Source organism: Salvelinus sp. IW2-2015, linkage group LG4q.2 (genome assembly GCF_002910315.2).
Source record: "Salvelinus sp. IW2-2015 linkage group LG4q.2, ASM291031v2, whole genome shotgun sequence".
NCBI classification, from domain to species: Eukaryota; Metazoa; Chordata; class Actinopteri; order Salmoniformes; family Salmonidae; genus Salvelinus; species Salvelinus sp. IW2-2015.
Window position 1 is genome coordinate 13029217 of NC_036843.1, and position 27491 is coordinate 13056707.

Below are 27491 nucleotides of genomic sequence, written 5' to 3' on the forward strand. Positions count from 1 at the left end.
CTTTCAGAACGTCAGCTGTCTGGATTTGGTGAAGGAGAAGCGGGGGTGGGGGGGAGGGTGGGGGGGCTTGGGCAAGTTGCTGCGGGGGGTGCAAGAGCTGTTGCCGGGGTTGGGGTAGCCAGGTGGAAAGCATGGCCAGCCGTAGAGAAATACCTTATTGAAATTCTCAATTATTGTGGATTTATCAGTGGTGACAGTGTTTCCTATTCTCAGTGCAGTGGGCAGCTGGGAGGAGGTACTCTCATTCTCCATGGACTTTACTGTGTCCCAAAACCTTTTGGAATAGTGCTGCAGGATGCAAATTTATGTTTGAAAAAGCTAGCCTTTGCTTTCCTAACTGACTGTGTGGACCCATCCTGCAACATCGGAGAGCATCCTGACCGGTTGCATCACTGCCTGGTACGGCAATTGCTCGGCCTCCGACCGCAAGGCACTTCAGAGGGTAGTGCATACGGCCCAGTACATCACTGGGGCAAAGTTGCCAGCCATCCAGGACCCCTACACCAGGCGGTGTCAGAGGGGTCCTAAACATTGTCAAAGACCCCAGCCACCCCAGTCATAGACTGTTCTCTCTACTACCACATGGCAAGCGGTACCGGAGTGCCAAGTCTAGGACAAAAATGCTTCTCAACAGTTTTTACCCCGAAGCTAAAGAGATCCTGAACAGGTAACCAAATGGTTACACGATCCCTAAAAAGTTGCATATCGCGGGGACTATTCGAAGCTAGTGCAGTATGCCACAGAGTGTTTTTGTGCTGGTCAAGGGCAGTCAAGTCTGGCGTGAACCAAGGACTGTTTCTGTTCTTAGTTCTACATTTTTGAAAAAGGGGCATGCTTATTTAAGATGGTGAGGAAAGCACTTTTAAAGAACAACCAGGTATCCTCTACTGATGGGATGAGGTCAATATCCTTCCAGGATACCCGGCCAGGTCGATTAGAAAGGCCTGCTCGCAGAAGTGTTTAGGGAGCGTTTGACAGTGGAGGGGTGGTCGTTTGACCGCAGACCCATAACGGAAGCAGGCAATGAGGCAGTGATCGCTGAGATCCTGGTTGAAAACAGCAGATATGTATTTAGACTGCAAGTGGTCAGTATGAAATTCGTAGCCGGCCCATGTTTACGGATTTAGGGTTGTACCTGGTAGGTTCCTTGATCATTTGTGTGAGATTGAGGGCATCTAGTTTAGATTGTAGGACGGCCGGGGTGTTAAGCATATCCCAATTTAGGTCACCTAGCAGTACAAACTCTGACGATAGATGGGGGTCAATCAGTTCACATATGGTGTACAGGGCACAGCTAGGAGCTGAGGGGGCAACAGTGAGGGACTTATTTCTGGAGAGATGGATCTTTAAAAGTAGAAGCTCGAACTGTTTGGGCATAGACCTGGATAGTATGACAGGACTCTGCAGGCTCTCTCTACAGTAGATTGCAATTCTGCCCCCTTTAGCAGTTCTGTCTTGACAGAAAATGTTGTAATTGGGGATGGAAATTTCAGGGTTCCTAAGCCAGGATTCAGACACGGCTAGCACATCAGGGTTAGCGGAGTGTGCTAAAGCAGTGAATAAAGCAAACTTAGGGGGGAGGCTTCTGATGTTAACATGCATGATCCCAAGGCTTTTACGGTAGCAGAAGTCAACAAATGAGAGCGCCTGGGGACACACAGGGCCTGGGTTAACCTCTACATCACCAGAGGAACAGAGGAGGAGTAGAATGAGGGTACGGCTGAAGGCTATAAGAACTGGTCGTCTACTGTGTTGGGAACAGAGAATAAAAGGAGCAGATTTCTGGGTGTGGTAGGATAGATTCAGGGCATAGTGTATAGACAAGGGTAAGGTAGGGTGCGAGTACAGTGGGGGTAAACCTAGGAATTAAGTGACGATGAGATAGGTTGCATCTCTGGAGGCGCCAGTTAAGCTGGGTGCAGTTTTCGCATGTGTGGGAGGTGGGACAAAGGAGCTATCTGAGGCATGTTGAGCAGGACTAGGGGCTCCACAGTAAAATAAAACAATGAGAGCTGCCTTAAACAACAGTATACAAGGCATATTGACATTAGAGAAAGGCATAAGCAATCACAGGTGTTGATTGGGAGAGCGAAGACAACAACGGGTGAGACAACGGGTAAACGGGTGAGACAATTACGGGCAAACAGCTAGGACAACAACAACGGGTATATGGTGATGAATGGGCAGAGACGGTCAGTTAGCTACACACAGGGCCTGAGTTTGAGGCTGGGGCAGACAGATAAACAAAATGAAGTATCGTGTTAATGGACAGTCCAGCAGGCATCGGCTGTGTAGCCGAGTTATCATAGGGTCCAATGAGCAGCACTAGATGAAACACGGAACAATTCGTTAGTCGATTACTATGTTGAGCGAGCGGAAGACACAGAGTTCAGGGAGCTAGCAGGCCGGGGCAAGCAGATGGATCATCACCAAACATCCACGACCCAGAGGCCGGTTGAGAGCACATCGGCCGAGTTACTTCAGCAGACTAGTCGTGATGGCTCGGAGGGGCTCCGTGTCGACAAAGGGTCCAGGCCAATTGGCAAGAGAAGCGTTGTAGTTGGTGTACTTCGTTTGCTAGCCGGGAGATGAGCCTAGCTCGGGGCTAACTGGTGCATGCTTCTGGACAAAGGTGTTAGCCACAATAGCTCCTCGGTAGCAACTAGCTAGCTGCGAAGATCCGGTGTAATGGTCCAGAGCTTGCGGCAGGAATCCGGTGATGTAGTGGAAAAAAACAGTCTGATATGCCCAGGGCTGGTATCACGCTGTGCATACTGGCAGGTATTATCCGTCTATCCAGGCTAAAGCGGCAGGAGTCCAAGCTAAAGGTAAAGACCGGTAGCAGAGGCTAACAATGACTAAATAGCTAGTAGTTAATTAGCTGGCTAGCTTCTGATGGAGGTTCCAGTTTTAAGGTCCCCAAAAAATTATAGCTGATCCGTACCACATTGGGTGAGGCAGGTTGCAGGAATGTATATTTATTTAGAATTTTTTTTTTTTTTTTTTTTATGTATACAAAACCCCCCCGAAAAAGACAATGGGATGAAAACAAACACGTCTTACTGCTGCGCCATCTTGGATAATGTGAATGAAAATGTAGAGGTAAGGGAAGAGGATGGTACATGTGATCTGCATAACATACCAATTGACATACCTTTGTATGCCTCCTAGTCTGTATACTTAGACACAAAAGTGAGCAGCTCAGTCATCTGCACCCAATACAGCTAACTTTCAACATATTCTTATAGCATACATATTCTTACCTCCATTGAATTGTCTATTTTCAGCTTTACAAATATTTGCACAAATATGAAAAGATAGATGGTATCATCATAAAACAATATCAATTTAGATCATATAAGGGACAAACCTTACCATAACCGAAAAATGTAAAGATCTCATTTCAAGTGCCTGCACCTGCTGTCCTTAATTTAAAATCCAAATGTAACAGTTGGGCAGTTAGGTTCCTGCAAGAACCCCCACCAACTAAGGAGGTTCCTCGATGAACCCCACCTCCTATGGGGTTCTTGGAAGAACCTTTTGTGGGCAATTTCCAATGCCAATAACTTTGAGGATCTTGAATCCCTAATATTTAGAGAGTATTGAAGCTCGTGGTTTAAAGTACTTCACTACCTTATGTTTGAATCGCACATAGTATTACACATGAGTTTATTACACCATTTTCGATTTTCGGACAATTTAGGATGTTGCACACCCTTGGCTGAACTCATGTGCCACATCCTAAATTGTCAGAAAATACGAAAATGGTGCTGGAAAATGGTGTTTCAAAAATAAAGTATGCATATTTTCCCCTTTTTCTGTAAACAAACGCTGTACCATGGAAATATGACCATGTGGGGATACTAACGCTATTAAGGTGTATATCAATTTAACTTTCGTTTTGAAAGATATGATACGAAAGATAATGTTCTTATGCTTCCAATACCGTACCGTAAACGACGCGCGTTAATGTTCAGATTGAGTGTCCGGGCTCAAAACTCCCCCATACAGAAGACATATTCGTCTAATGACTGTTATGTATAATGTAACGGCAATGCGAATCATGATCAAGGGCTAAGGTTTAGACGGTGCCATTACTTCTGTCCACTCCAGCATGGCCAGTGATGACCCGCTCTCTATCGTGCCGGATGATGCGGAAAAGAAGGAGGTTGAGTGTAACGGATGTGAAATGGCTAGCTAGTTAGCGGTGGTGCGCGCTAATAGCCTTTCAATCGGTTACGTCACTTGCTCTGAGACCTTGAAGTAGTGGTTCCCCTTGCTCTGTAAGGGCCGTGGCTTTTGTGGAGCGATGGGTAACGACGCTTCGTGGGTGACTGTTGTTGATGAGTGCAGAGGGTCCCTGGTTCGCGCCCGGGTCGATTCACCGATTTAAAAAAAGTCTGTGTCTTTATCGACATTGGTATTGCCTGTGTAACAGTTTATCTTTACGCCCGTCCCCTCGCGCAAACCAGGGATCCTCTGCACTCATCAACAACAGTCACCCACGAAGCGTCGTTACCCATCGCTCCACAAAAGCCACGGCCCTTGCAGAGCAAGGGGAACCACTACTTCAAGGTCTCAGAGCAAGTGACGTAACCGATTGAAAGGCTATTAGCGCGCACCACCGCTAACTAGCTAGCCATTTCACATCCGTTACACCTGTACTGTAGCAGAGTTTCTAATCCCAGACGCGCAACATCGTGAGACTTCCGGGAACTCTTGCGAAACAGACCAAACCGACCAGGCCTCGAAATATTATTCCTTAGTTGTTCATTTTCTCGAAATCTAAAGGCACAACCTTGATTCGAGACAGTGTTTTAAGCAGTTGAACATGTTATTACTCCAACCTTGTGAAAGTAACAAACTGACACGTTTCCATTTCCGAAAAAAATACTTTATATCGAAGGAGTGCCTTTGACGACATGCGCAGTTTGGCGCGAGAGGACGGTTAGACCCGTCGTCTCACGCTGACGTGTTTCTGCGTATGTGTTTACTTGGCTAACATCGCCTACAAGTGTGGTCGGTGATTTCTATTGGAGAAGCAGTTTCTGCCTATCTTCATACTGTACTGTCTATGAGTGTAATTTATGCTCTGAAATTCAACAGCGGAACTCATGCATTGAGGAAATTGGTCCATCAACGGGCAGTAAATACAGTGACACCGTGTCACAACGTGCTCATGAAAATCAGATACCGTCTATTTTGCCGGGTAAGTGAGTCGTTTACAAGGTTACAGATATTACATATGTTTTTTTTTTAGTATTTGTGGTTCATACCGGGCATTGAATACAAATGTTACTGGAACGTTAACGTACTTTCTTTGGTCCTTCAATAAGTGAACCCTTCAAGAACTTTCCACTTGCAAGCTAACGTTAGCAAACGTTTAGCTAGCTAATTTAGCGAGTGTTTTTAGCTAGCTAAGTTAGTCACTTTATTTGCTACTACTATAGTAACTTCAGACTCGCCACTTTCATTGGTGACTAATATTATCTAGGTAGGTATCATCTTTTTAGTTATCAATCCAGACAACAGCTATAAGTTAAATCTGTTTGGCAGGGACATAATACTAACAGAGGATAGTATTCACAGTTAGTTGGCTAGTGTTTCTAACAAAATCTATCACACAGTGAGCTACTAACTTTAGAGATAGCTGCCTGTCATTGCTGTTGGTGTAAGTTGTCTAGTAGCCTAGGCGTTGTTTTTTGTACACCGAGTGAGTGCAACAAGCCTCACAAATCACAGTGGACTCTATGGGAACTAAGTCCCATGGTTCTTTCTTGTGTTAATTGAACCATTACCAGACCCACATTTTGAGTTAAGTGAGTAAGTAGGTGTATGTTTTGTGATTAGATGGAGTTTCTTCAATATTACACATCTATATTCTGCACATCCTCTCTATCCAGCTGGGTGTAGTTGCAGGAAGTTGCCATGGAGAGTCTGGGGGAGAAGTTCAAAGCTCTGTCCATCACTCGGCGTGTCCAGCCAGATGAGCTCACCTACCTGCTGGACCTGTCCCACCAGACTGTCTCAGGCCCAGGGTTGGTGGCCGTATGCTGCTCCAACCTCTCCATCCGTTTGCACAGTGAGGACAGCCTCAGCCTGCTCAGGGAGTACCAGGGACATAGTGGTGCAATCTGTGGGGTGTGCTTTTCCCACACCTCCCCTGACCTGCTCTTCTCAGGCTCTGCTGATGGGACAGTGAGGACGTGGGATGTCCGCTGCCCTGGTTCAGAGGCAGCACAGGTGTTCAAGAGTGACTCCTCCCACCACTTCTGCAGCTTTGATGTGAGCTGCAGCGATGTGGTCCTATGTGCAGGCACTGAGCAGGTCGATGAAAATGATAGCTTCTTGGTTTTCTGGGATGCCCGCATGGCAAAGGAGAAGGGAGGGGTTCTGGGTGTGTACTCTGAGTCCCACAGTGATGACATCACGCAGGTGCGTTTCCACCCCCGGAATGCCGACCACTTGGCGTCTGGCTCCACTGATGGCCTGGTGAATGTGTTTGACCTGAGCCTTGGTGCAGAGGAGGAGGCCCTGCTGGCTACCTGTAACTGTGGCTCCTCTGCTAGCTCAGTGTGCTGGGCAGGGAAGGACTTCAACCAGCTGCTGTGCCTCAGCCACGATGAGGGCCTCCATCTGTGGGACCTGGGTCAGCTGGACACAGACAAGCCCCTCACACTCTTCAGTGCCGCTGACGCCCGCAGCCTGACCCCTCTCTCTGATGAAGTGGCCCTGGATTACTTTGTTGGCGGGACTTGGCTGGAGGAGGCAGGGTGCTTACTAGTGCTAGGTGGGACAAACAATGGAGACATCCACCTTCTGGAGTGTAGTGAGGAAGGTCTGTGTCTGCTGAGGTCCCTCCAAGGGGGCCACTCTTCCACAGTGCGCTGCTTCCTCTGGGATCCCGCAGGGGAGGCCCTGCTCACGGGAGGGGAGGATGCACAGCTGCTCTTGTGGAAGCCAGGGGCGGAGGAATTCACCTCAGGGAAGAGGGACACCCTGAAGAGTGCCTCTGCATTAAAACTCAAATCTAGACCATACAAGAAGCATGGCTCCAAGAGGGATAAGAAGCTAGAAGTGTGAGTCGGATGCAATAGAGGATTTTCAAAGAAGGGCAAGACTGCAGTCCCTATTTAATCAATCAATACTCCTCTTGCACTCAGAGTACTCGTTTGGATTCATGAAATCAACACAATTATATATATTTTTTCTTGAAAGTAGTATTATACTTATCCCAGAAACTCATTAATAATCTCTTTAACCGCTAGGGCTTAAAATGAGATTGAATCGCAGTATTTGTTTTTCAAATGTGTTTCTTCCAACTTGTTTGGTATTTTGTTTAGCTAAAACCAACTTTTTTTTTTAGAAATATAATTCTAATTGTATCTAGTTAATCTAATGCATGCTCTCCTGTAATTTAACTAACATACTCAGTGGGTCACAAACGCCAGGGTTCAGAACCAGAGCATGCAGTACTTCATCATACTTCATATTCAGAGGAGCAGCTTTAATTCCACTCAAATGGCACAGAGTGGAATAACATGACAGTTGCTATGCAGGGACTCTGCATATGTCAACCTGGTCTCAGATCATTTCATATTATTCTGTACGTAAATCTAAGACACACCATTTACTACGATATGCTAAGTTTCGTATGATATGTATTAATTTGTGGATGTCCATCACTCATTTTGTATGATATGTTACGAATATGCTGAACGTACAATAATTTGCAAAACGAATGCTATGTTACAAATTCTAGCTAGGTTTTTAACAAACTACCTGGCTAACGTTCGCAAGGTTAGGGGTTAATGTTCAAAATCAAATCAAATGTTATTTGTCACATGTGCTGAATAGAACAGGTGTAGGCCTTACAGTGAAATGCTTACTTATAAGCCCTTAACCAAGAAAAAACAAGAAAAATACCAAAATAAATAAAAGTAACAAATAATTAAACAGCAGCAGTAAAATTACAAGGTTAAGAGCCCATGAAACGGCAGCCATCCTCTCCGGTTAGAGTTAAGTTTAGGAGTTAGGTTGACCCCCTAAGGTCGATGTCTGGGCCCCACGGGAATCTAATTAGCATAATGAACAAATCCCCCCCAAAATCTGTCAGTTTTAAGCTAGAGAACGCATCCGCCTATGTCACACTTCCGCATCTGCGGTGATAGAGCTAGAGCTGTGTTTATCAGACCATGAGACATCCTGAAAATCGGTCTTCTCACAAAATCGTCTGTAGGGTCCGAACGGTTTGGCCTACAAACTATTATGACCACTCTATGGAAAGATGAGACTCTCACAAACACGCACATTGTTTTTGCTCTAGGACCCCCACAGGCCTCACAAGACTCGTCTGAAGGTCCCCCGGTACCAGTTCAAAAAATGGAGACTGTTTTAGTGCCAAAAAATAAGGGGTTCAATACATGTTAAAAGAAAAAATTCCTGATCTTTTTCTTTTTAATACTGTACCTCTCAGATATAGGACAGACACTTCAGAACAAAATTCCTTTAGATTTTTTTTGGGGGGGACTATCTGTTGTTCCATGTAGTGAATCTGTTATTCAATGCGTTTTTGAATGGGCTAATAGCAGTAAGGCCAAATTAACCATTTTATATACAATACCGTTCAAAAGTTTGAGGTCACTTAGAAATGTATTTGTTTTTGAAAGAAAATCATATTTTTTTTGTCCTTTTTAAAATAACATCAAATTGATCAGAAATACAGTGTAGACATTTAATGTTGCAAATTACTATTACAGTTGATTTTTGTAATGGAATATCTACATCGGCGTACAGAGGCCCATTATCAGCAACCATCACTCATGTGTTCCAATGGCACGTTGTGTTAGCTAATCCAAGTTTATCATTTTAAAAGGCTAATTGATCATTAGAAAGCACTTTTGCAATTATGTTAGCACAGCTGAAAACTGTTCTGATTTAAAACACCAGTCTCAGTCAACAGTGAAGAGGCGACTCCGGGATGCTGTCCTTCTAGGCAGAGTTCCTCTGTCCAGTGTCTGTGCTCTTTTGCCCATCTTAATCTTTCATTTTTTTTAGCCAGTCTGAGATATGATTTTTCTTTGCAACTCTGCCTAGAAGGCCAGCATCCCGGAGTCATCTCTTCACTGTTGACGTTGATACTGGTGTTTTGCGGGTACCATTTAATGAAGCTGCAAGTCGAGGACTTGTTAGACATCTGTTTTTCAAACTAGACACTCTAATGTACTTGACCTCTTGCTCAGTTGTGCACCAGGGCCTCCCACTCCTATTTCTATTCTGGTTAGTGCCCGTTTGTGCTGTTCTGCGAAGGGAGTAGTACACCGCGTTGTAGGAGGTCTTCAGTTTCTTGGCAATTTCTTGCATGCCTTCATTTCTCAGAACAAGAATAAACTGACAAGTTTCAGAAGAAAGTTATTTGTTTCTGGCCATTTTGTAATCTGTAATCAAACCCACAAATGCTGATGCTCCAGATAGCTACTCAACTAGTCTAAAGGCCAGTTTTATTGCTTCTATAATCAGTACAACACTTTTCAGCTGTGCAAACATAATTGCAAAAGGTTTTTTTAATGATCAATTAGCCTTTAAAATGATAAACTTGGATTAGCTAACACAATGTGCCATTTGAACACAGGTGTGGTGGTTTCTGATAATGGGCCTCTATTTGCCTATGTAGATATTCCATTAAAAATCTGCCATTTCCAGCTACAATAGTCATTTACAACATTAACAATGTCTACACTGTATTTCAGATCAATTTGATGTTATTTTAATGGACTACAAAATATGCTTTAATTTCAAAAATTACTTTAAGTGACCCCAAACTTTTGAATGGTAGTGTATATTTGTTTTACAAATATTTTCTTGATATTTCGAGGGATCTTAAAACTCTAAATAAAATAGCAAAATGATCTCTGGTATGACCTTCTTAAATCAATTCCATATAGCTTAGTAGAATCCTCTCCCCCAGCTTAGACAGGGCTTAGACTGTTTAGTGTGAAAAATAAGGGGTTAAATACATGTACATAAAAAGTAACAGATATTTCTTACACTGTATCTCTCATATATAGGAAAGACACTTCAGAACAAACTTAATTTAGATTTTTTTTTGGGGGGTGGGGACTGTTTTTCAATGTAGTGAATATGTTTGTATGGTCTAAAAGCAGTAAGGCTGAATAAAAAATGTTCATCAAATATTTTTTGATACTTTGAGGGTTCTTTTAAAATTCAAACACAAATAGCAAAATTATCCTTGGTATGACCTTAAAACAATTCCATATATCTTAGTAGAACCCCCTCCCTCAGTTTAGACAGGGCTTAGACTCTTGCTCTTTAAATAATATAACTAATGGGAAACCAAGAGAAGTAGTTAGTCCTTGCCCGTTCAAGACCGTCCTTCAGTGTGGATGAACGGTAAATCAGGGTTGGGCCTTAATTAACAGGTTTATCTTCATGCCATAAGGGGGGGATTCCCCACCCACTCGCCAGGGCTGCCCAACCCTCTTCCTGGTGATCTACTGTCCTGTAGGTTTTCAGTCCAACTCCAATTTAGCATATCTGATTCAGCTAGTCAAGGTCTTGTTGAGCAGCTAATTAGTAGAATTAGGTGTTAAATTGGGGTTGAACTGAATCCACAGGACGGTAGATCTCCAGGAAGAGGGTTAGGCAGCGACTAAAGTATAAAATTCCACCTCGTCTTCAACCCAATATCCTTCCTAGTCCCATACACCTCAACCTACCTTTTTTTAAATTCATCTCAAGGAGCGACTCTGTTAGCGGAATGATGGACGTTATCTAATGTCCAACCCCATCCATTACGTGCTTCGAACAAACCAATCACCATCGTCTATAGTGCCAAACCGAGCATCAATGTTGATTGTATCTCTTATGTGTGCCATGGACTCAGCCCAGTAATATTGACAAAAGAGTGAAAAGAGATGTCTCCAAATTAAACACTGTCTACAGAAATATAACAAAAAAAGTGTGGTGTAAACAAGTTTACTTTTTTTTCATCTCATAAATAGGGAATGTGACTGACTCCACTTAATGTTTTTATACATCTGTATTTTGTTATTAATGGGACTCGGAGGATTATTTCGTTATAAGGTAAATAGGCACTCGTTGGTTTGTCTGTCTAAAAAAAGCCAAAATAGCCTTCCTGCTGTTTTGCCGCTACTTGGAGAGGCTACTCTTACGCGATTGGAAGCATTTTTGTTTAATATCGTATAATAGAGGATAACAACTTGCCACCGTATTCGTTCCGGACAACAGAGGATCAAGGTAACACGTTACGGCTCATTGTCGTTAATCTGCAGATAGCTTGTTTCTGGGTACCTATGTGTGATTCTAGCCAGTTAGCAATAGTAGCTAGTTTGCTTCCATATCGAGAGATGTGGGATTCATTTTCAGCTCGTTTACACAGCTTGACGTCAGAATAAATATATTTTTGCAAAGTGAAATATTTGTTGCAACGTTAACTAGCTAGTTATAAATCCATTTAACACACACTAATGAGTATTCCTGTAACATTTACGTAACTCGATAACATTACCTAGCTAGCCTCTGACTGGCTGACTAGCTAGCTAATTTGGCTAGAATATTAGCATGCGAACGACCCAGGCAGCATCACAGCTAACCGTTAAATAGTTCACTTTCGGTCGTTACTTGCCAATAACGACCATTTTATATTTTGGCAATATAACGACCTACGTTACCATTATGAAATAATATTATTCTAAGAAACAGTAAATTGCAAATACAGCTAGATAACGATGAACACACTGAAGAGGACTTGTTTTTGGTGGAAATATCGGATGGCTACTGTACTAGCTAGCTAACTCGTTAGCCAGCTAGTGCACCAGTTACTGTGGTCGTATCTGATGTGCCTTCACTAGCTACTTGACGTGTTTGCTCATCGTAATGTCAAACTAAATGGAGAACTAATTTGCTTGGCCCAGCACCAACTAGATGCTAGTCACGACACCAATATTAGCTAGTTGACATTGACATTGTATAGGTGTTGACAGAATGTCCCAACAATGCCAAAGGTCGGTAGTTAGAAGCTAAGTTAGGTAGCTATCTTTGAGATGTATAATTTATGGACTCGCATATGTTTTAACGATCAGACTAGACGAAATTTACACTGCTGTTCGAGTTAACCTGCAAATGCAGTAATTTGTTAGTGGTCAGGGTGTATTTAGCCATATTCCAACAAAGAAAGCATGGGCAAATTGGCAGGTCCATATGAAATATTAAATGTTCCACAGACGACATGGCTAGATATAGGTATCTATTGAAGTACATGTATTTGTTAGATTTATAGCTAGTTAGTTTGAGTTTACCAATTGTCAACAATTGTGGTTAAATTAACCTGGTTTAAATATACGTCTGTGGGCTAACCAAGGGTTTCATAGTTCGTTTAATCCGTTTGTTCTTGTGGAGGCTGGCCCAGAATGTCAGGTTCAGAGTCAAACGCATCATACCAACATTGGCCCTGTTTGGCTGGGGAGTGTTGTGACACTTCTGAGTCTTTCCGTTTGGAATGAAGATGTTGACCACCAGTGTGTACTTTTAGTCTTGTTCTTATTCACCATTGCCCTGTGCTATAGGTGTACATGATTCTGTGATCTAAGCATTCTGCCATTCTTGCTGGAGTGGAAGCGCAAGGTGTGTGCCATTGTACACACTTAAATCTCACCTGCACATTCTCAAGGGTTTTGAATGTCACAATGAGCAAGGTAAGAGTTATGTCCCAGTCAAGATAACCTTGCATCCAAAGTCCCCTGTATTTATGATGGGAATGAGGGCCCATGTGCCTGTAATATAGCCCAAGTCACTGGTCCCCACCTTATTAGCCTTCTCTGGGTGCCTGTCAGCATAGGCTTGGTGCATTGTTTTATGATGTACCTGAGCTCTACAATTGTTATAGACTATCCAGAACTGACAGGGTCACCTGTAAGTTCTCATGATTCAGAATGCATTTGTTACTAGGAAAGTTGAAGGTACATTGGCACAAATCCGGATTACTGTTTATAAAGTAGTAGGCTAACACACGTCTTCAGTTTCAATGCAGCATTACGATTAAACCATTTTAGTAATTTTGAATGGCAAGCTATCGAAATGGTTTTCTGGGGAAAGAGGTTTGTGCTTTCTAGATTTTGGTTTTGTTTGCCATTCTAACAGACCTGTGAGGCTATGCAGGTAAGTAGGTCTGACCCATGATGAGGGGATGGTGCATAAGGAGTTTGCAGTATGGCACATCTGCTTGATCCCCTCATCACTTCTGTCCATCCTTTCCCTCCTCTGTAGCTCACTCGCTCTCTCTCCCCCTCTGTAGCTCGCTCGCTCTCTCTCCCCCTCTGTAGCTCGCTCGCTCTCTCTCCCCCTCTGTAGCTCGCTCGCTCTCTCTCCCCCTCTGTAGCTCGCTCGCTCTTTCTGCCCCCGCTCTCTGTAGCTCGCTCGCTTCTCTCTCCCCCTCTGTAGCTCGCTCGCTCTCTCTCCCCCTCTGTAGCCGCTCGCTCTGCTCTCCCCCTCTTGTAGCTCGCTCGCTCTCTCTCCCCTCTGTAGCTCGCTCGCTCTCTCTCCCCTCTGTATAGCTCGCTCGCTCTCTCTGCCCCCTCTAGTGCTCTCTCGCTCTGGCCTCTCTCCTGTAGCCTCTCGCTCGCTCTCTCTCTGTAGCTCGCTCGCTCGCTCTCTCTCTGTTAGCTCGCTCGCTCGCTCTCTCTGTAGCCGGCTCCCGCTCTCTCTCTGTAGCTCGCTCGGCTCGCTCTCTCTCTGTAAGCTCGCTCGTCTCTCTCTCTGTAAGCTCGCTCGCTCGCTCTCTCTCTGTAGCTCGCTCGCTCGCTCTCTCTCTGTAGCTCGCTCAGCTCGCTCTCCTCTGCTCCTCGCTCGCCTCTCTCTGTAAGTCGCTGTCGTTCTCTCTATAGCTCGCTCGCTCGCTCTCCTCTGTAGCTCGCTCGCTCGCTCTCTCTCTGTAGCTCGCTCGCTCGCTCTCTCTCTGTTCGCTCGCTCGCTCTCTCTCTGTAGCTCGCTCGCTCGATCTCTCTCTGTAGCTCGCTCGCTCGCTCTCTCTCTGTAGCTCGCCGCTCGCTCTCTCTCTGTAGCTCGCTCGCTCTCTGTAGCTCTCTCTCTCTGTAGCTCTCTCTCTAGCTCTCTCTCTCTCTGTAGCTCGCTCGCTCTCTGTAGCTCTCTCGCTCTCTCTCTCTGTAGCTCGCTCGCTCTCTGTAGCTCTCTCGCTCTCTCTCTGTAAGCTCTCTCGCGCTTCTGTAAGGGCCTCTCGCTTCTTCTCGCTCTCTGTAGCTCTGCTCTCGCTCTCTGTAGCTCTCTCCTCTCTGTAGCTCTCTCGCTCTCTCTCTCTGTAGCTCGCTCGCTCTCTTGTAGCTCTCTCGCTTCTGTATCTCGCTCTGTAGCTCTTCCTCGCTATCGCTCTCTCGTCTCTCGCTCTCTGTAGCTCTCTCGCTCTCTGTAGCGCTCTCTCGCTCTCTGTAGCTCTCTCGCTCTCTGTAGCCTCTCTCGCTCTTTAGCGCTCTCAGCTCTCGCTCTCTGTATGCCCCTCTCGCTAGCGCTCTCTCTCTTTAGCTCGCTCTCTCTGTTAAGCTCGCTCTCTCTCTTAGCTCGCTCTCTCTCTGTTAGCTCGCTCGCTCTCTGTAAGTCGCTCGCTCTCTGTAGCTCGCTCTCGTCTTTCTGTTAGCTCGCTCGCTCTCTGTAGCTCGCTCGCTCTCTCTCCTGTAAGGTCGCTCGCTCTCTCTCTGTAGCTTCCTCGCTCTCTCTCTGTAGTCGTCGCTTCTCTCCTCTGTAGCTCGCTCGCTCTCTCTCTTGTAGCTCGCTCGTCTCTCTCTTGTAGCTTCGCTCGCTCTCTCTCTGTAGCTCGCTGCTCTCTCTCTGTAGCTTCGATCGCTCTCTCTCTGTACCGCTCCTGCTCTGCTCTGATCTAAGTCGTCTCTTCTGTACGCTCGCTCGCTCTCTCTCTCTCTGTAGCTCGCTCGCTCTCTCGTCTCTCTTGTAGCTCTCTCGCTTCTCTGTAGCTCGCTCTCGCTCGCGATCTCTGTAGCTCGCTCGCTCTCTCTCTGTAGCTCGCTCGTCTCTTCTCTGTAGTCGCTCGCTCTCTCTCTGTAGCTCGCTCGCTCTCTCTCTGTAGCTCGCTCGCTCTCTCTCTGTAGCTCGACTCGCTCTCCCTCTCTCTGAGCTCGCTCGCTCTCTTCTCTGTAGCTCTCTGTTTTTGCTCTCTCTCTCTGTAGCTCTCCTGTAGTCTCGATCTCTGCTCTGCTGCTCTGTAGCCTCCTTCTCTCTCTCTACCTCTCTCGCTCTCTTCTCTCTCTAGCTCTTCTCGTCTCTCTCTCTGTAGCTCTTCTCGTCTCTCTCTCTGTAGCTCCGCTCTCTCCTCTGTAGCGCTCTCTCGCTCTCTCTCTCTTGGAGCGCTTCTCTATCGCTCTCTCTGTAGCGCTCTGCTCGCTCTCTGTAGCTCTCTCGCTCGCTCTCTGTAGCCTCTCTCGCTCGCTCTCTGTAAGCTCGCTCGCTCGCCTCTCGTGTTTAAAGCTCGCTCGCTCTCTCTCTGTGCTTCTCTCGCTCGGCTTCTCTCTTGTAGCTCGCTCGCTCTCTCTTGTAGTCGCTCGCTCGCTCTCCTCATCTGTAGCTCGCTCGCTCGCTCTCTCTCTTGAGTCGCTCGTTCTCGCTGGTTACTCGTCGCTCTAAGCTCCTCTCGCTCTGCCTAGCTCTGAGGGCTCGCTCTCTCTGTAGCTTCGCTCGCTCTCTCTCTGTAGCTCTCTCGCTCGCTCTCTCTCTGTAGCTCTCTTCGCTCGCTCTCTCTCTGTACTCTCTCGCTCGCTCTCTCTCTGTAGCTCTCTCGCTCGCTCTCTCTCTGTAGCTCTCTCGCTCGCTCTCTCTCTGTAGGCTCGCTCGCTCGCTCTCTCTCTGTAGCTCGCTCGCTCGCTCTCTCTCTGTAGCTCGCTCGCTCGCTCTCTCTCTGTAGCTCGCTCCTCTCTCTCTGTAGCTCGCTCGCTCGCTCTCTCTCTGTAGTCGCTCGCTCTCTCTGTAGCTCGCTCGCTCTCTCTGTAGCTCGCTCGCGCCTCGCCTCTCTTCTGTAGCTCCTCGCCGGGCTCTCTCTCTGTAGCTTCGCCGCCGCTCTCGCTCTCCTCTCTCTCTTTCGCTCGCTCTCTCCTCTCTCTGTAGCCGGCTCGCTCTCTCTCTGTAGCTCGCTCTCCCTCTCTTGTAGCTTCTCTCGCTCTCTGTAGCTCTCTCCTCTGTAGCTCTCTCGTTCTCGCTCTTTCTCTCTGTAGCTCTCTCCTCTCTCTCTGTACTCTCTCGCTCTCTCTCTCTGTAGCTCTCTCGCTTCTCTCCTCTTCGTAGCTCTCTCTCTTCCGGTCTCTCTGTAAGCTCCTCGCCTTCTCCTTGCTGTTCGCTCTCTCGAACTCCTCGTCTCTCTCTGTAGCTCGCTCGCTCTCCTCTCTCTGTAGCTCGCTCGCTCTCTCTCTGCTCCTGCCTCCCTTTGTAGCCGCTCGGCCTCTCTCTCTCTGTAGCTCTCTGTAGCTCTCTCCGCTCTCTCTCTCTGTAGCTCTCTCGCTCCTCTCTCTGTATCTCTCTCGCTCTCTCTCTCTCTAGCTCTCTCGCTCTCTCTCTCTGTAGCTCTCTCGCTCTCTCTCTCTGTAGCTCTGCTCTCTCTCTCTGAGCGCCTCTCCTCTCTCTCTCTGGAGGCGCTCTCTTCTATCGCTCTCTCTGTAGCGCTCTCGCTCGCTCTCTGTAGCTCTTCTCGCTCGCTCTCTGTAGCTCTCCGTCGCTCTCTGTAGCTCTCTCGCTCGCTCTCTGTAGCTCTCTCGCTCGCTCTCTGCTAGCTCCTCTCTCCGCTTCTCTGTTAGCTCTCCTCGCTCGCTCTCTGTAGCTCTCTCGCTCGCTTCTCTCTGTAGCTCTTTCATCGCTCGCTCTCTCTCTGTAGCTCGCTCGCTCTCTCTCTGTAGCTCGCTCGCTCTCTTCTCTCTCTGTAGCTCGCTCGCTCGCTCTCTCTCTGTACTCGCTCGCTCTCCTCTGTAGCTCGCTCGCTCGCTCTCTGTAGCTCTCTCGCTCGCTCTCTGTAGCTCGTCGCTCGCTCTTCTCTCTCTTGTCAGCTCTCTCGCTCGCTTCTCTCTGTAGCTCTTCTCGCTCTCTCTCTCTTAGCTCTCTCGCTCTCTTCTCTTGTACTCTCTCGCTCCTCTCCCTCTGTTAGCTCGCTCGCTCTCTCCCTCTAGCTCGCGTCGCCTCTCTTCCCTCTGTACTCGCTCGCTCTCTCTCCTCGTAGCTCTCCCCCTCTGTATCTCTCGCCTCTCTAGCTCTCTCGCTCCCCTCTGTAGCTCTCGCTCTTCTCTCTCTCTTAGCTCCCTCTCCTCTAGCAGCTGACATCCTACTCTCGCGTCGCTCTTCGCACGCTCTCTGCTATCGCTCTTCTCGTCGTAGCCTCTCCTCGCTCGTCGTACGCTTCGTCTCGCTTCTCTCTGTCCCTCTCTAGTCGGCTCGCTCTCTCCTCTGTAGCTCTCGCTCGCTCTCTCCTCCTGTGTATGCTTACTTCGCTCGCTCTTCTCCCTCTGTAGCTCGTGCTCCTCTTCTCCCTCTGACGCTCGCTCGTCTCTTCCTCCTCTGTTAGCTCGCTCGCTCTCTCTCAGGCGTCTTCTGTGTATAGCTCGGCTCCGCTCTGCTCTCCCGTTACTCGCTACGCTCATCTCTCTGCTAGCTCCGCTCTCCTCTTCTGTAGCTCTCTCCGCTCGCTCTCTTACTCAGCTGCTCGCATCGCTCCTCTCTCCTGTAGCCTCTCTCGGCTCGTCTCTCTCTTCTTTCGCTCGCTCGCTCTCTCTCTTGTCTGCTCGCTCGCTCTCTCTCTGTAGCTCGCTCGCTCGCTCTCTCTGTAGCTCGCTCGCTCGCTCTCTCTTCTGTAGCTCGACTCGCTCGCTCTCTCTCTGTAGCTCGCTCGCTCGCTCTCTCTCTGCTTAGCTCGTCGCTTCTCGCAATCTTCTCTCTTTAGCTCGCTCTCTCTCTGTAGCTCGCTCGCTCTCTCTCTGTAGCTCGCTCCTCTCTCTGTAGGTCGCTCGACTCTCTCTCTGTAGCTCTCCGCTCCTCTGTCGCTCCTCTCTGTATAAGCTCCTCTCGCTCTCTCTCGCTGCTCCTCTCTCTTGTAGCTCTCTCGCTCTCTCTCTCTGTTGAGCTCTCCTCGCCTGCCTCTCTAGTATTTTAGCGCTCTCTCTCTCTGTAGCTCTCTCCGCTCTCCTCTCTCTGTAGCTCTCTCGCTTCCGTTCTCTCCTCCCTTCATCTCACTGTAAGCTCACTCTCGCTTTCATCTCTCTCTGCCTACGCGACTTATGCTCGTCTCGCACCCTCTCTCTCGTCTCACCCGTCGTTTCAGCTTCTGCGTGCGCTCTCTCTCTCTGTAGCTCTCTCGCTCTCTCTCCTCTGTAGCTCTCTCGCTCTCTCCTTCCTCCGTTACATCTTTCCTCTCCTCTCCTGTGACGCTCTCTCCTCTCCGCTCTACTGTTAGCGCTCTCTCTCTCTTCTTGTAGCGCTCGCTCTGTAGCTCTCTCTCTCACAGCTCTCTCTGCCTTAGCTCTTCACTCTCTCTGTAGCGCTTCTCTCTCTCTCTCCTGTTGTAGCGCTTCTGTAGCGCTCGCTCTGTAGCTCTCTCTCTCGCTCTCTCTGCTAGCTCTCTCTGTCTCTTCTTCTCTGCATTCTCTCTGTATACGCGCGCCTCTCTCTCTCTCGATAATCGCTTCTCCTCTTCTGTAGCGCTCTCTCGCTCTCTCTCTCTCTGTAGCGCCCTCGTACTCGTCGTCCATCTACACTCCTCTCCTTGTCAGCTCTCTCTCCTCCTCTGCGTAAGCTCTCTCTCTCTTCTCTCTCGGTAGCTCTTCTCTCTCTGTAGCTCTCTCTCTCTCTGTGCTCTCTCTCTCTCTGTAGCTCTCTCTCTGTAGCTCTCTCTCTGTAGCTCTCTCCTGTGCTCCGCTCATCGCCTCCTGTAGCTCGCTCTGTGCTCGCTCGCTCTGTAGCTCTCTCGCCTGTAGCGACTCTCTCTGTAGCGCTCTCTCCCTCGCTCTGCTAGCGCTCTCTCTTCTCGCTCTGTAGCTCTCTCTCTCTCGCTCTGTTAGCTCTCTTTGCTCTGTAGCTCTCTCGCTCTGTTAGCTCTCTCGCTCTCTCTCTGTTAGCTCTTCTTGCTCCCTCATGACACGCTCTCCTGCTCTTCTCTGCGCTAGCTCTCTTGCTCTCTTCTGTAGCGCTCTTCTCGCTCGCCTCTCTCCTCTGTTACGCGTCGCTCGCTCTCTCTCTGTAGCTCGCTCCTCTCTCTCGCTTAGCTCGCTCCGCTCTCTCTCTGTAGCTCGCTCCGCTCTTCTCTCTGTAGCTCGCTCGCTCTCTCTCTGTAGCTTCGCTCGGCTTTCTCTCTGTAGCTCGCCGCTCTCTCTCTCTGTTAGCTCGCTCGCTCTCTGTAGCTCTCTCCCCTCTCTGTGCCTCTCTCGCTCTCTCTCTCTGTATCTCTTCTCTCTGCGTCGCTCCTCTTCTCTCTCTGTAGCTCTCTCGCTCTCTCTCCTGTTAGCTCTTCTCGCTCTCTCTGTAGCGCTCTCGCTCGCCTCTCTCTCTCTTGTTAGCGCTCATCGCTCGCTCTCTTGTAGCTCGCTCGCTCTCTGGTAGCTTCTATCGCTCTCCTCTGTAGCTCTCGTCGGCTCGCTCTCTGTAGCTCTCTCGCCGCTCTCTGTAGTCGCTCGCTTCTTGTAGCTCGCTCTCTCTCTCTTTGTAGCTCGCCTCGCTCGCTCTCTCTCTGTAGCTCGCTCGCTCTACTCTCTTCTCTGTAGCTCGCTCTCTTCTCTCTCTCCTCTGTTAGCGCTCGCTCGCTCTCTCTCTCTCCTGTTAGCTCTCTCTGCGGCTCTCTCTCTCTGCTAGGCTCTCTCGCGCTCTCTCTCTCTCTGTAGCTCCTCTCGCGCTCTCTCTCTGTATCCTTCGCGCTCTCTCTCTGTAGCTTCTCGCTCTCTCTCTCTGTTAGCTCTCTCGCTCTCTCTCTCTGATAGCTCTCTCCGCCTCTCTCTCTGGCTAAGCTCTCTCGCGCTCTCTTCTCTGCTAGCTCTCTCAGCGCTCTCTGCTCTGTTAGCTCTCTCGCGCTCTCTCTCTGACTAGCTCTCTCGTCTCTCTCTCTGTAGCGCTCTCTCTCTCTGCTAGCGCTCTCTCGCTCCGCTCTCTCTGTAGCGCTCTCTCGGCCTCTCTGTAGCGCTCTCTCTCTCTGTAGCTCTCGCTTCTGTAGGCTCGCTCTGTAGCTCTCGCTCTGTAGCTCTCTCTCTCTCCCTCTCTGTAGCTCTCTCTCGCGCCTCTCTGTAGCTCTCTCGCTCCCTCTCTGGTAGCTCCTCGCTCGCCCTCTGTAGCTCTCTGTGCTCTCTCGCTCGCTTCTCTGTAGCTCTCTCGCTCGCTCTCTGTAGCTCTCTTCTCTCTCTCTCTGTAGCTCGCTCTTCTCTCTCTCTCTCTGTAGCTCGCCTCTCTCTCTCTCTTAGCTCTCTCTCTGTAGCTCTCTCTCTGGTTAGCTCTCTCTCTGTAGCTCTTCTCTCTGATAGCTGCTCTTCTCTGTTAGCTCTCTCTTGGTAGCTCTCTCTCTGTAGGCTCCTCTTCTCTGTAGGCTCTCTCGGCTCGCTCTGTCAGCTCTCGTCGCTCGCCTGGTAGCCTCTTCTCGCTCCGCCTCTGTAGCTCTCTCGTCTCGCTCTCTGTAGCTCTTTCGCTTCTCTCGCTCTCTGTAGCTTCCTCTCTCCTCTCTCTCTGTGCTAGCCTCGCTCGCTCTCTCTCTCTGTTTAGCTCGCTCGCTCGCTCTCTCTCTTTAGCTCGCTCTGCTCTCTCTCTCTGTAGCTCGCTCGCTCTCTTCTCTCCTCTCTCTGTAGCTCGCTCGCTCTCTCTTCACTGCTGTAATCAGCCTCGCTCGCTCTCTCTCTCTTGTAGCTCGCTCGCTCTCTCTCTCTCCTGTTTAGCTCGCTCGCTCTCTCTCTTTCTTGGCGCGGTAGCTTCGGCCTTCGCTCTCGCGTGCTAGCCCTCTCTCTCTCGCTGTAGTCTCTCGCTGTAGCTCTCTCTCTACTTGTTAATGCTCGTCCTCTTCTTCCTGTAGCCTCTCCTCTGCTCCATCACGTCGCCCCGCTCAAGCGCCCACCTATTCGCGGTGCGCATGCTCCGCTCTCTTCTCTGTAGCTCTCTCGCTCTCGCTCTCTCTAGCTCTCTTCGCTCTCTCTGTAGCTTCTCTCTGTAGCTCTCTCGCTCTCTCTGTAGCTCGTCGCTCTCTCTGTAGCTCGCTCGCTCTCTGTAGCTCTCTCGCTCTCTCTCTCTGTAGCTCGGCTCGCTCTCGTTTAGCTTCTTCTCGCTCGCTCTCTGTAGCTCTCTCGCTTCTCTCTCTCTCTGCTTTAGCTCGCTCTTCTTCTCTCTCTCTGTAGCTTCGCTCCTCTCTCTCTCTCTCTGTAGCCTCGCTCTCTCTCTCTCTCTCTGAGCTCGCTCTCTCTCTCTCTCTTCGAGCTCGCTCGCTCGCTCTCTCTCGCTGTAGCTCGCTCGCTCTCGCTGTAGCTCGCTCTCTCTCGCTTGTAGCTCGCTCTCTTTCTGTAGCTCCTCGCTTCTCTCTCGTTGTAGCATCTCGTCGCTCTCTCATCTCTGTTAGCTTCTCCGCTCTCTCTTCGTGGTAGCTCTCCCACTCTTTCTCTCTCTGTAGCTCTCTCTCTTTCTCTCTCTCTGTAGCTCTCTCACTCTTCTCGCTCTCTCTCTCTGTGAGCGCTTCTCTTTGTTCGCTCTTCTCTGTGCGCTCTCTCTGTAAGCTTTCTCTCTTGAGCCGCTCTCTCTGTAGCGCTCTCTCTGTAGCTCTCTCTCCTGTAGCTCCCTCTCTGGTAGCTCTCTCTCTGTTTAGCTCCCCTCTCTCTCGTAGCATTCTCTCTCTCTCTGTAAGCTCTCTCTCTCTCTGTTAGCTCCCTTCTCTCTCTCTGTAGCTCCCTCTCTCTCTCTGTTAGCTCTCTCTTCTCTCTCGTATAGCCTCTCTCTCTCTCTGTAGCTCTCTCTCGCTCTCTGTAGCTCTCTCTCGCCTCTCTCGTAGCTCTCTCTCGCCTACTCTGTAGCTCTCTTCTCGCTCTCTGTAGCCTCTCTCTGTAGCCGCTCTCGCTCTCTCTCTGTAGCCTTCTCGCTCTCTCTGTAGCGCTTCTCGCTCTCTCCCTGTGCGCTTCGCTCTCTCTCCTGTAGCGCTCTCTCTGTACGCTCTCGCTCTCTCCCTGTTAGCGCTCTCGCTCTCTCTCTTACGCTTCTCTCTGTACGCTCTCTCTGTAGCTTTTCTTCTGTAGCGCTCTTCTCTTGTAGCGCTCTCTCTGTAGCGCTCTCTCTGTAGCGGCTCTCTTCTGTAGCTCTTCTCTCTCTGATAGCTCTCTCTCTGTAGCTCCCTCTCTGTAGCTCCCTCCTCTGTAGCTCCCTCTCTGTAGCTCTCTCTCTGTAGCTCCCCCTCTCTCTCTGTACTCCCTCTCTCTCTCTGTAGCTCCCTCTCTCTCTCTGTTAGCTCTCTCTTGATCTCTCTCTGTAGCTCTCTCTTCTCTCTGTAGCTCATTCTCTCGCTCTCTGTAGCTCTCGCTTCTCTCTCTGTAGCGCTTCTCGCTCTCTCTCTGTAGCGCTCTCGCTCTCTCTCTGTAGCGCCTCTCGCTCTCTCTCTGTTAGCCTCTCGCACTCTCTCTGTAGCCTTCTCTCTCTGTAGCGCTCTCTCTCTGTAGCGCTCTCGCTTGAGCGCTCTCTCTCGCTCTGTAGCTCTCTCTCTCGCTCTGTAGCTCTCTCTCTCGCTCTGTAGCTCTCTCTTCTCGCTCTGTATCTCTTCTCTTCGCTCTGTAGCTCGCTGCTCTCTCTCTCTCTCTGTAGCTCGCTCGCCTCTTCTCTCTGTAGCTCGCTTCGCTCTCTCTCGTCTTCTCTGCTAGCTCGCTCGCTCTCTCTCGCTGTAGCTCGCTCGCTCTCTCTCGCTGATAGCTCGCCTCGTCTCTCTGTTAGCTCTCTCGCTCTCTCTCGTTGAGCTCTCTCGCTTCTCTCTCTCTGTAGCTCTCTCGCTCTCTCTCTTCTGTAGCTTCTCTCGCTCTCTCTCGTTGTAGTCTCTCGCTTCTTCTCTCGTTGTTACCTCTCTCGCTCTCTCTCTCTGTAGCTCTCTCGCTCTCTCGCTTCTCCTCCTCTCTGTAGCTTTCTCTCTGTAGCGCTCTCCTGTAGCGTCTCTCGTAGCCGGCTCTCTCTGTAGCGCTCTCTCTTGCTAGCGCTCTCTCTGTAGCGCTCTCTCTGTAGCGCTCTCTCTTAGCCGCTCTCTCTGTAGCTCTCTCTTCTGTAAGCTCTCTCTCTGTATCTCCTTCTCTCTGTTTAGCTCTCTCTCTTCTCTGTAGCTCCTCTCCCTCTGTAAGCTCCCTCTCTCTCTCTGTATCCCTCTCTCTCTCTGTAGCCTCCCTCTTCTCTCTCTGTAGCTCCCTCTCTCTCTCTGTAGCTCTCTCTTCTCTCTGTTAGCTCTCTCTCGACTCTCTGTAGCTCTCTCTCGCTCTCTGTAGCTCTCTCTCGCTCTTTCTGTAGCTCTCTCTCGCTCTCTGTAGCTCTCTCTCGCTCTCTGTAAGCTCTCTCTCGCTCTCTGTAGCGCTCTCGCTCTCTCTGTAGCGGCTCTCGCTCTCTCCCTGTAGCGCTCTCGCTCTCTCCCTGTAGCGCTCTCGACTCTCTCTCTGTACGCTCTCGCTCTTCTGTAGCGCTCTCGCTCTCTCTCTGTAGCGCTCTCGCTCTCTCTCTGTAGCGCTCTCGCTGCTCTCTCTGTAGCGCTCTCGCCTCTCTCTGTAGGCGCTCCGCTCTGTAGCGCTCTCGCTCTTGTAGCGCTCTTCGCTCTGTAGCGCTCTCTCTCGCTCTGTAAGCTCTCTTCTCGCTCTTGTAGCTCTCTCTTCTCGCTCTGTTAGTCGCTCGCTCTCGCTCTGTTTTTTTTTTAACCTCGCTCGCTCTCTCTCTCTCTCTGTAGCTCCTCGCTCTCTCTCTCTCTCTGTAGCTCGCTCGCTCTCTCCCCTCTCTGTAGCTCGCTCGCTCTCTCTCGCTGTTAGCTCGCTCGCTCTCTCTCGGCTGTAGCTCGCTCGCTCTCTCTCCTGTAGCTCGCTCGCTCTCTCTCGCTGTAGCTCGCTCGCTCTCTCTTCGACTGTAGCTCGCTTCGCTCGCTCTCGCTTAGCTCGCTCTCGCTATAGCCTCCTCTCTCTCGTGTAGCTCTCTCTTCTCTCTCTCTCTCTGCTAGCTCTCATCGCTCTCTCTCGTAGGCTCTCTCGCTCTCTCTCGTTGTAGCTCTCTCGCTTCTCTCTCTCTCTCTCTCTCGCTCTCTCTTCTCGTAGCTTTTCTCTCTCTAGCTTTCTCCTGTACGCGTCTCTCTGTGCGCTCTCTCCTGTATAGCGCCTCTCTCTAGCGCTCTCTCTAGCCGCTCTCTCTGTAGCGCTCTCTCTGTAGCGCTCTCTCTGTTAGCCGCTCTCTCTGTAGCGCTTCTCTCTGTAGCTCTTTCTCGTAGCTCTCTCTGTAAGCTCTCTCTCTGTAGCTCTTCTCTCTCTCTCTGTAGCTCTCTCTCTGTAGCTCTCTCTCTCTCTCTTGTAGCTCCTCTGTAGCGCTTCTCTCTCTCTGTAACGCTCTCTCTCTCTGTTAGCGCTCTCTCTCTCTCAGTTGTGCGCTCTCTCTCTCTGTAGCGCTCTCGCTCTCATGTAAGCGCTCTCGCTCTCTGTAGCGCTCTCGCGTCTCTGTAGCGCCCTCTCCGCGCTCTGTGAGCGCTTCTCGCCCTCTGTTAGCGCTCTCAGCTCTCTGTAGCCTCTCGCTCTCTTCTGTAGCGCTCCTGCTCTCTCTCTGTGCGCTCTCGCTCTCTCTCTGTAGCGCCTCTCGCTCTCTCTCTGTAGCGCTCTCGTCTCTTCTCTGGTTAGCGCTCTCGCTCTCTCTCTGTAGCGCTCGTCGCTCTCTCTTTGTTAGCGCCTCTCGCTCTCTCTCTGTGTAGCGCTCTCGCGCTCTCTCTCTTGTAGCGGCTCTCGCTCTCTCTCTGAGCGCTCTCGCTCTCTCTCTGTTAGCGCTCTCGCTCTTCTCTCTGTAGCGCTTCGCATCTCGTCTCTGTGCGCTCTCGCTCTCTCTCTGTTTTTAGCGCATCTCGCTCTCTCTCTTGATAGCGCTTCTCGCTCTCTTCTCTGTAGCGCTCTACGCTTCTCTTTGTAGCGCTCTCTTCTCTCTCTGTAGCGCTCTCTCCTCTCTCTGTTAGCCGCTCTTCTCCTCTCTCTCTCTGTAGCGGCTCTCTCTCTCTCTCTCTGTAGCGACTCTCTCTCTCTCTCTGTACGCCTCTTCCTCTCTCTCTGTAGCTCGCTCGCTCTCTCTCTCTCTCTGTAAGCTCGCTCGCTCTCTCTCTCTCTCTGTTTTAGCTCGCTCGCTCTCTCTCTGTAGGCTCGCTCGCTCTCCTGAGCTCGCTCGCTGTAGCTCGCTCGCTTCGTTAGCTCGCTCTCTCTGTAGGCTCTCTCTCGCCTGTAGCTTCTTGTCTCGCTGTAGCTCTGTCTCTCTGTAGCTCTGTCTCGCTCGCTAGCTCTCGCGCTCTCTCTCTCTGTAGCTCTCTCTCTCTGTGCTCTCTCTCTCTGTACGCTCGCTCTCTCTCTTGTAGCGCTCGCTCTCTCTGCGCTCTCTCTCTGTAGCTCTCTCCTCTCTCTGTAGCTCGCTCGCTCTCTCTCTCTCTCTGTAGCTCGCTCGGCTCTCTCTCTCTGTAGCTCGCTCGCTCTCTCTCTCTGTAGCTCGCTCGCTCTCGCTGTTTGGCACAATGTATTCTAAATAGAGATCAAACTGATCCCGCTCCTCGTATATTCACATTTACATAATGTATTCAGACCCTTTATTAGCTCGCTCGCTTCTCGCCCAGTACTTTGTTGAAGGCACCTTTGGCAGCGATTACAGACTGAGTCTTCTTGGGTTATTGATGCTTACAAGCCTTCGGTGTTCCCACGCCCTGGCCTTAGTATTAAATTTGTTTTCTTATTATTTTTAGTTGTTAGGTCAGGGTGTGACATGGCGTATGTGTGTGTTTTTTGGGTGTAAATATATGGTAGTTAGGGTTTGGTTGTTAGTGTATGGGTTTTGTTTGAGTAGTATGGTGATACAGGTATGTCTATGGTGAGTGTAGGTGTTTAGGAAAGTCATGAGTTGCCTGATTGGTTCTCAATCAGAGGACAAAGCTGGTTATTGTTGTCTCTGAATTGGGAGCCCATAATTTAAGGTTTAGCCATAGCGCTTTAGGTGTTTGTGGGTTATTGTGTTTCTTATGTCTATGTTGCATGTGTGGCACGTATTTTGTATTAGCTTTTCACTGGTCGTGTTGTTTTTTTGTTAGTTTGTTAAAAGTTTTTGTGTCGTTGTTCTTTCATCTTCGTTAAATAAAGAGAAGATGTATCACCTATCACGCTGCGCCTTGGTCCGTCTCTCCACATCGATCGTGACAGAATTATCCGCCACCAAACATTAGGATTCACAGCTCCAGCCGTGTCGACCTCATGCTCTGTGCTAATCAAGGCGTCGCCGCATAGGTCACACTGGCTGTAATTAGACATCTTCGTGCATCTGCGATCGGTGAGGATTTAGTTGGACTTGGCAAAATTGCGATCCCTTGTGGCACAAAGCTCTGTGTCTCGCTGTAGCTCTCTCCTCTCTCTCTCTCAGGTGTAAGTATCTGCTCCTCTGCCTCTCCTCTCGACGTAGCTGTACTGGCCTACGCGTGCGACAATGCCTCGCTCTCTCTACTGAGGGCGATATGAGGAGGGCAGCGACGGAGCCTAAGCTGTGCTGCCTCTAAGCCCGCAAGTACAACCCAAAAATTTCTGGGGTGGGGTAGCGCCGATGCTAGTGGCCGCTGCGGTCCATCTGGCTCTAGGAGACCTTGCGTGCACCCACTTCCCAGGCTAACCGTGGAGTGCGGCGCATCGTCTCGTCTCGCGGACACCGTGTTACGGCCGGCTCTCTCTCTGAGCGCCGGGTGTCTCTGTACGTGTTTCATTAGCCCGGTGCGGGTTTATCACCTCCCCGCACTGTGTAGGGCTAGATTGGGCATTTAGCCACGGTGCCATGTAAGAGCGCTGCCTCTCTTCTATACACGCGTCATGGTCTCCAGTTGCGTTGTCCTCGTGCCGAGCGCTCCTCACCTTCTCGTGCGTACCAGCTTTAAGCGCGCATGCGTTCCTCCCCGTCTTGCTCCCTACATAGCCCAGGGTAAGTTGGCAGCTCGGATGGCAGGAGTCAGTTACGCCTGCACGATCCGGTATTCCTGGCGCAACCTCTCAGCGCTCCCCAGCGTCCATTTTCCCACTCATGCTTTCGCCTGTACCACCTCTACGCGACCTCTTGCGTCTCTCTTCCATCAGCATTGTGCGCTATCTCTAGCTCTCTGGGTACGTCTCATCTCTATCCCTTCTTCCTTCTCTCCGTGCACTTAGTGGTACCTGGAGGCCAGCTGCGTGTCTTCCAGCGCTCTCTCTCTGTTGAGTGACCACCTCACGTTCTCTCGCGCGTCT

General features: G+C 49.7%; 3 protein-coding genes across 3 annotated transcripts; 1 reads left to right on the top strand and 2 right to left on the bottom strand.

Annotated features, from left to right (window-relative positions):
• Positions 1 to 4955: 4955 nt before the first annotated feature.
• wdr89 (WD repeat domain 89) lies at positions 4956 to 11244 on the top strand. Its single transcript, XM_023986716.2, has 2 exons — positions 4956 to 5209; positions 5904 to 11244. Exon 2 carries the CDS (start codon positions 5929 to 5931, stop codon positions 7081 to 7083), a length of 1155 nt encoding a protein of 384 aa, XP_023842484.1. The 5' UTR covers positions 4956 to 5209; positions 5904 to 5928; the 3' UTR covers positions 7084 to 11244.
• Positions 11245 to 15337: 4093 nt separating this feature from the next.
• On the bottom strand, positions 15338 to 21345 carry LOC139027621 (uncharacterized; the record flags this gene model as incomplete). The annotated part of the gene is made up of 2 exons (XM_070443270.1): positions 15338 to 15394; positions 21175 to 21345. Coding segments are annotated over 2 exons (228 nt in total), but the record flags the coding sequence as incomplete, so codon positions are not given.
• A 267-nt stretch (positions 21346 to 21612) lies between these two features.
• LOC139027622 (putative uncharacterized protein DDB_G0271982) lies at positions 21613 to 23329 on the bottom strand (the record flags this gene model as incomplete). The annotated part of the gene is made up of 2 exons (XM_070443271.1): positions 21613 to 21720; positions 23252 to 23329. Coding segments are annotated over 2 exons (186 nt in total), but the record flags the coding sequence as incomplete, so codon positions are not given.
• Positions 23330 to 27491: the final 4162 nt, after the last annotated feature.

Coding starts and splice junctions, on each gene's coding strand:
- wdr89 (XM_023986716.2), top strand. CDS start 5,929: ATGGAGAGTCTGGGGGAGAAGTTCAAAGCTCTGTCCATCACTCGGCGT.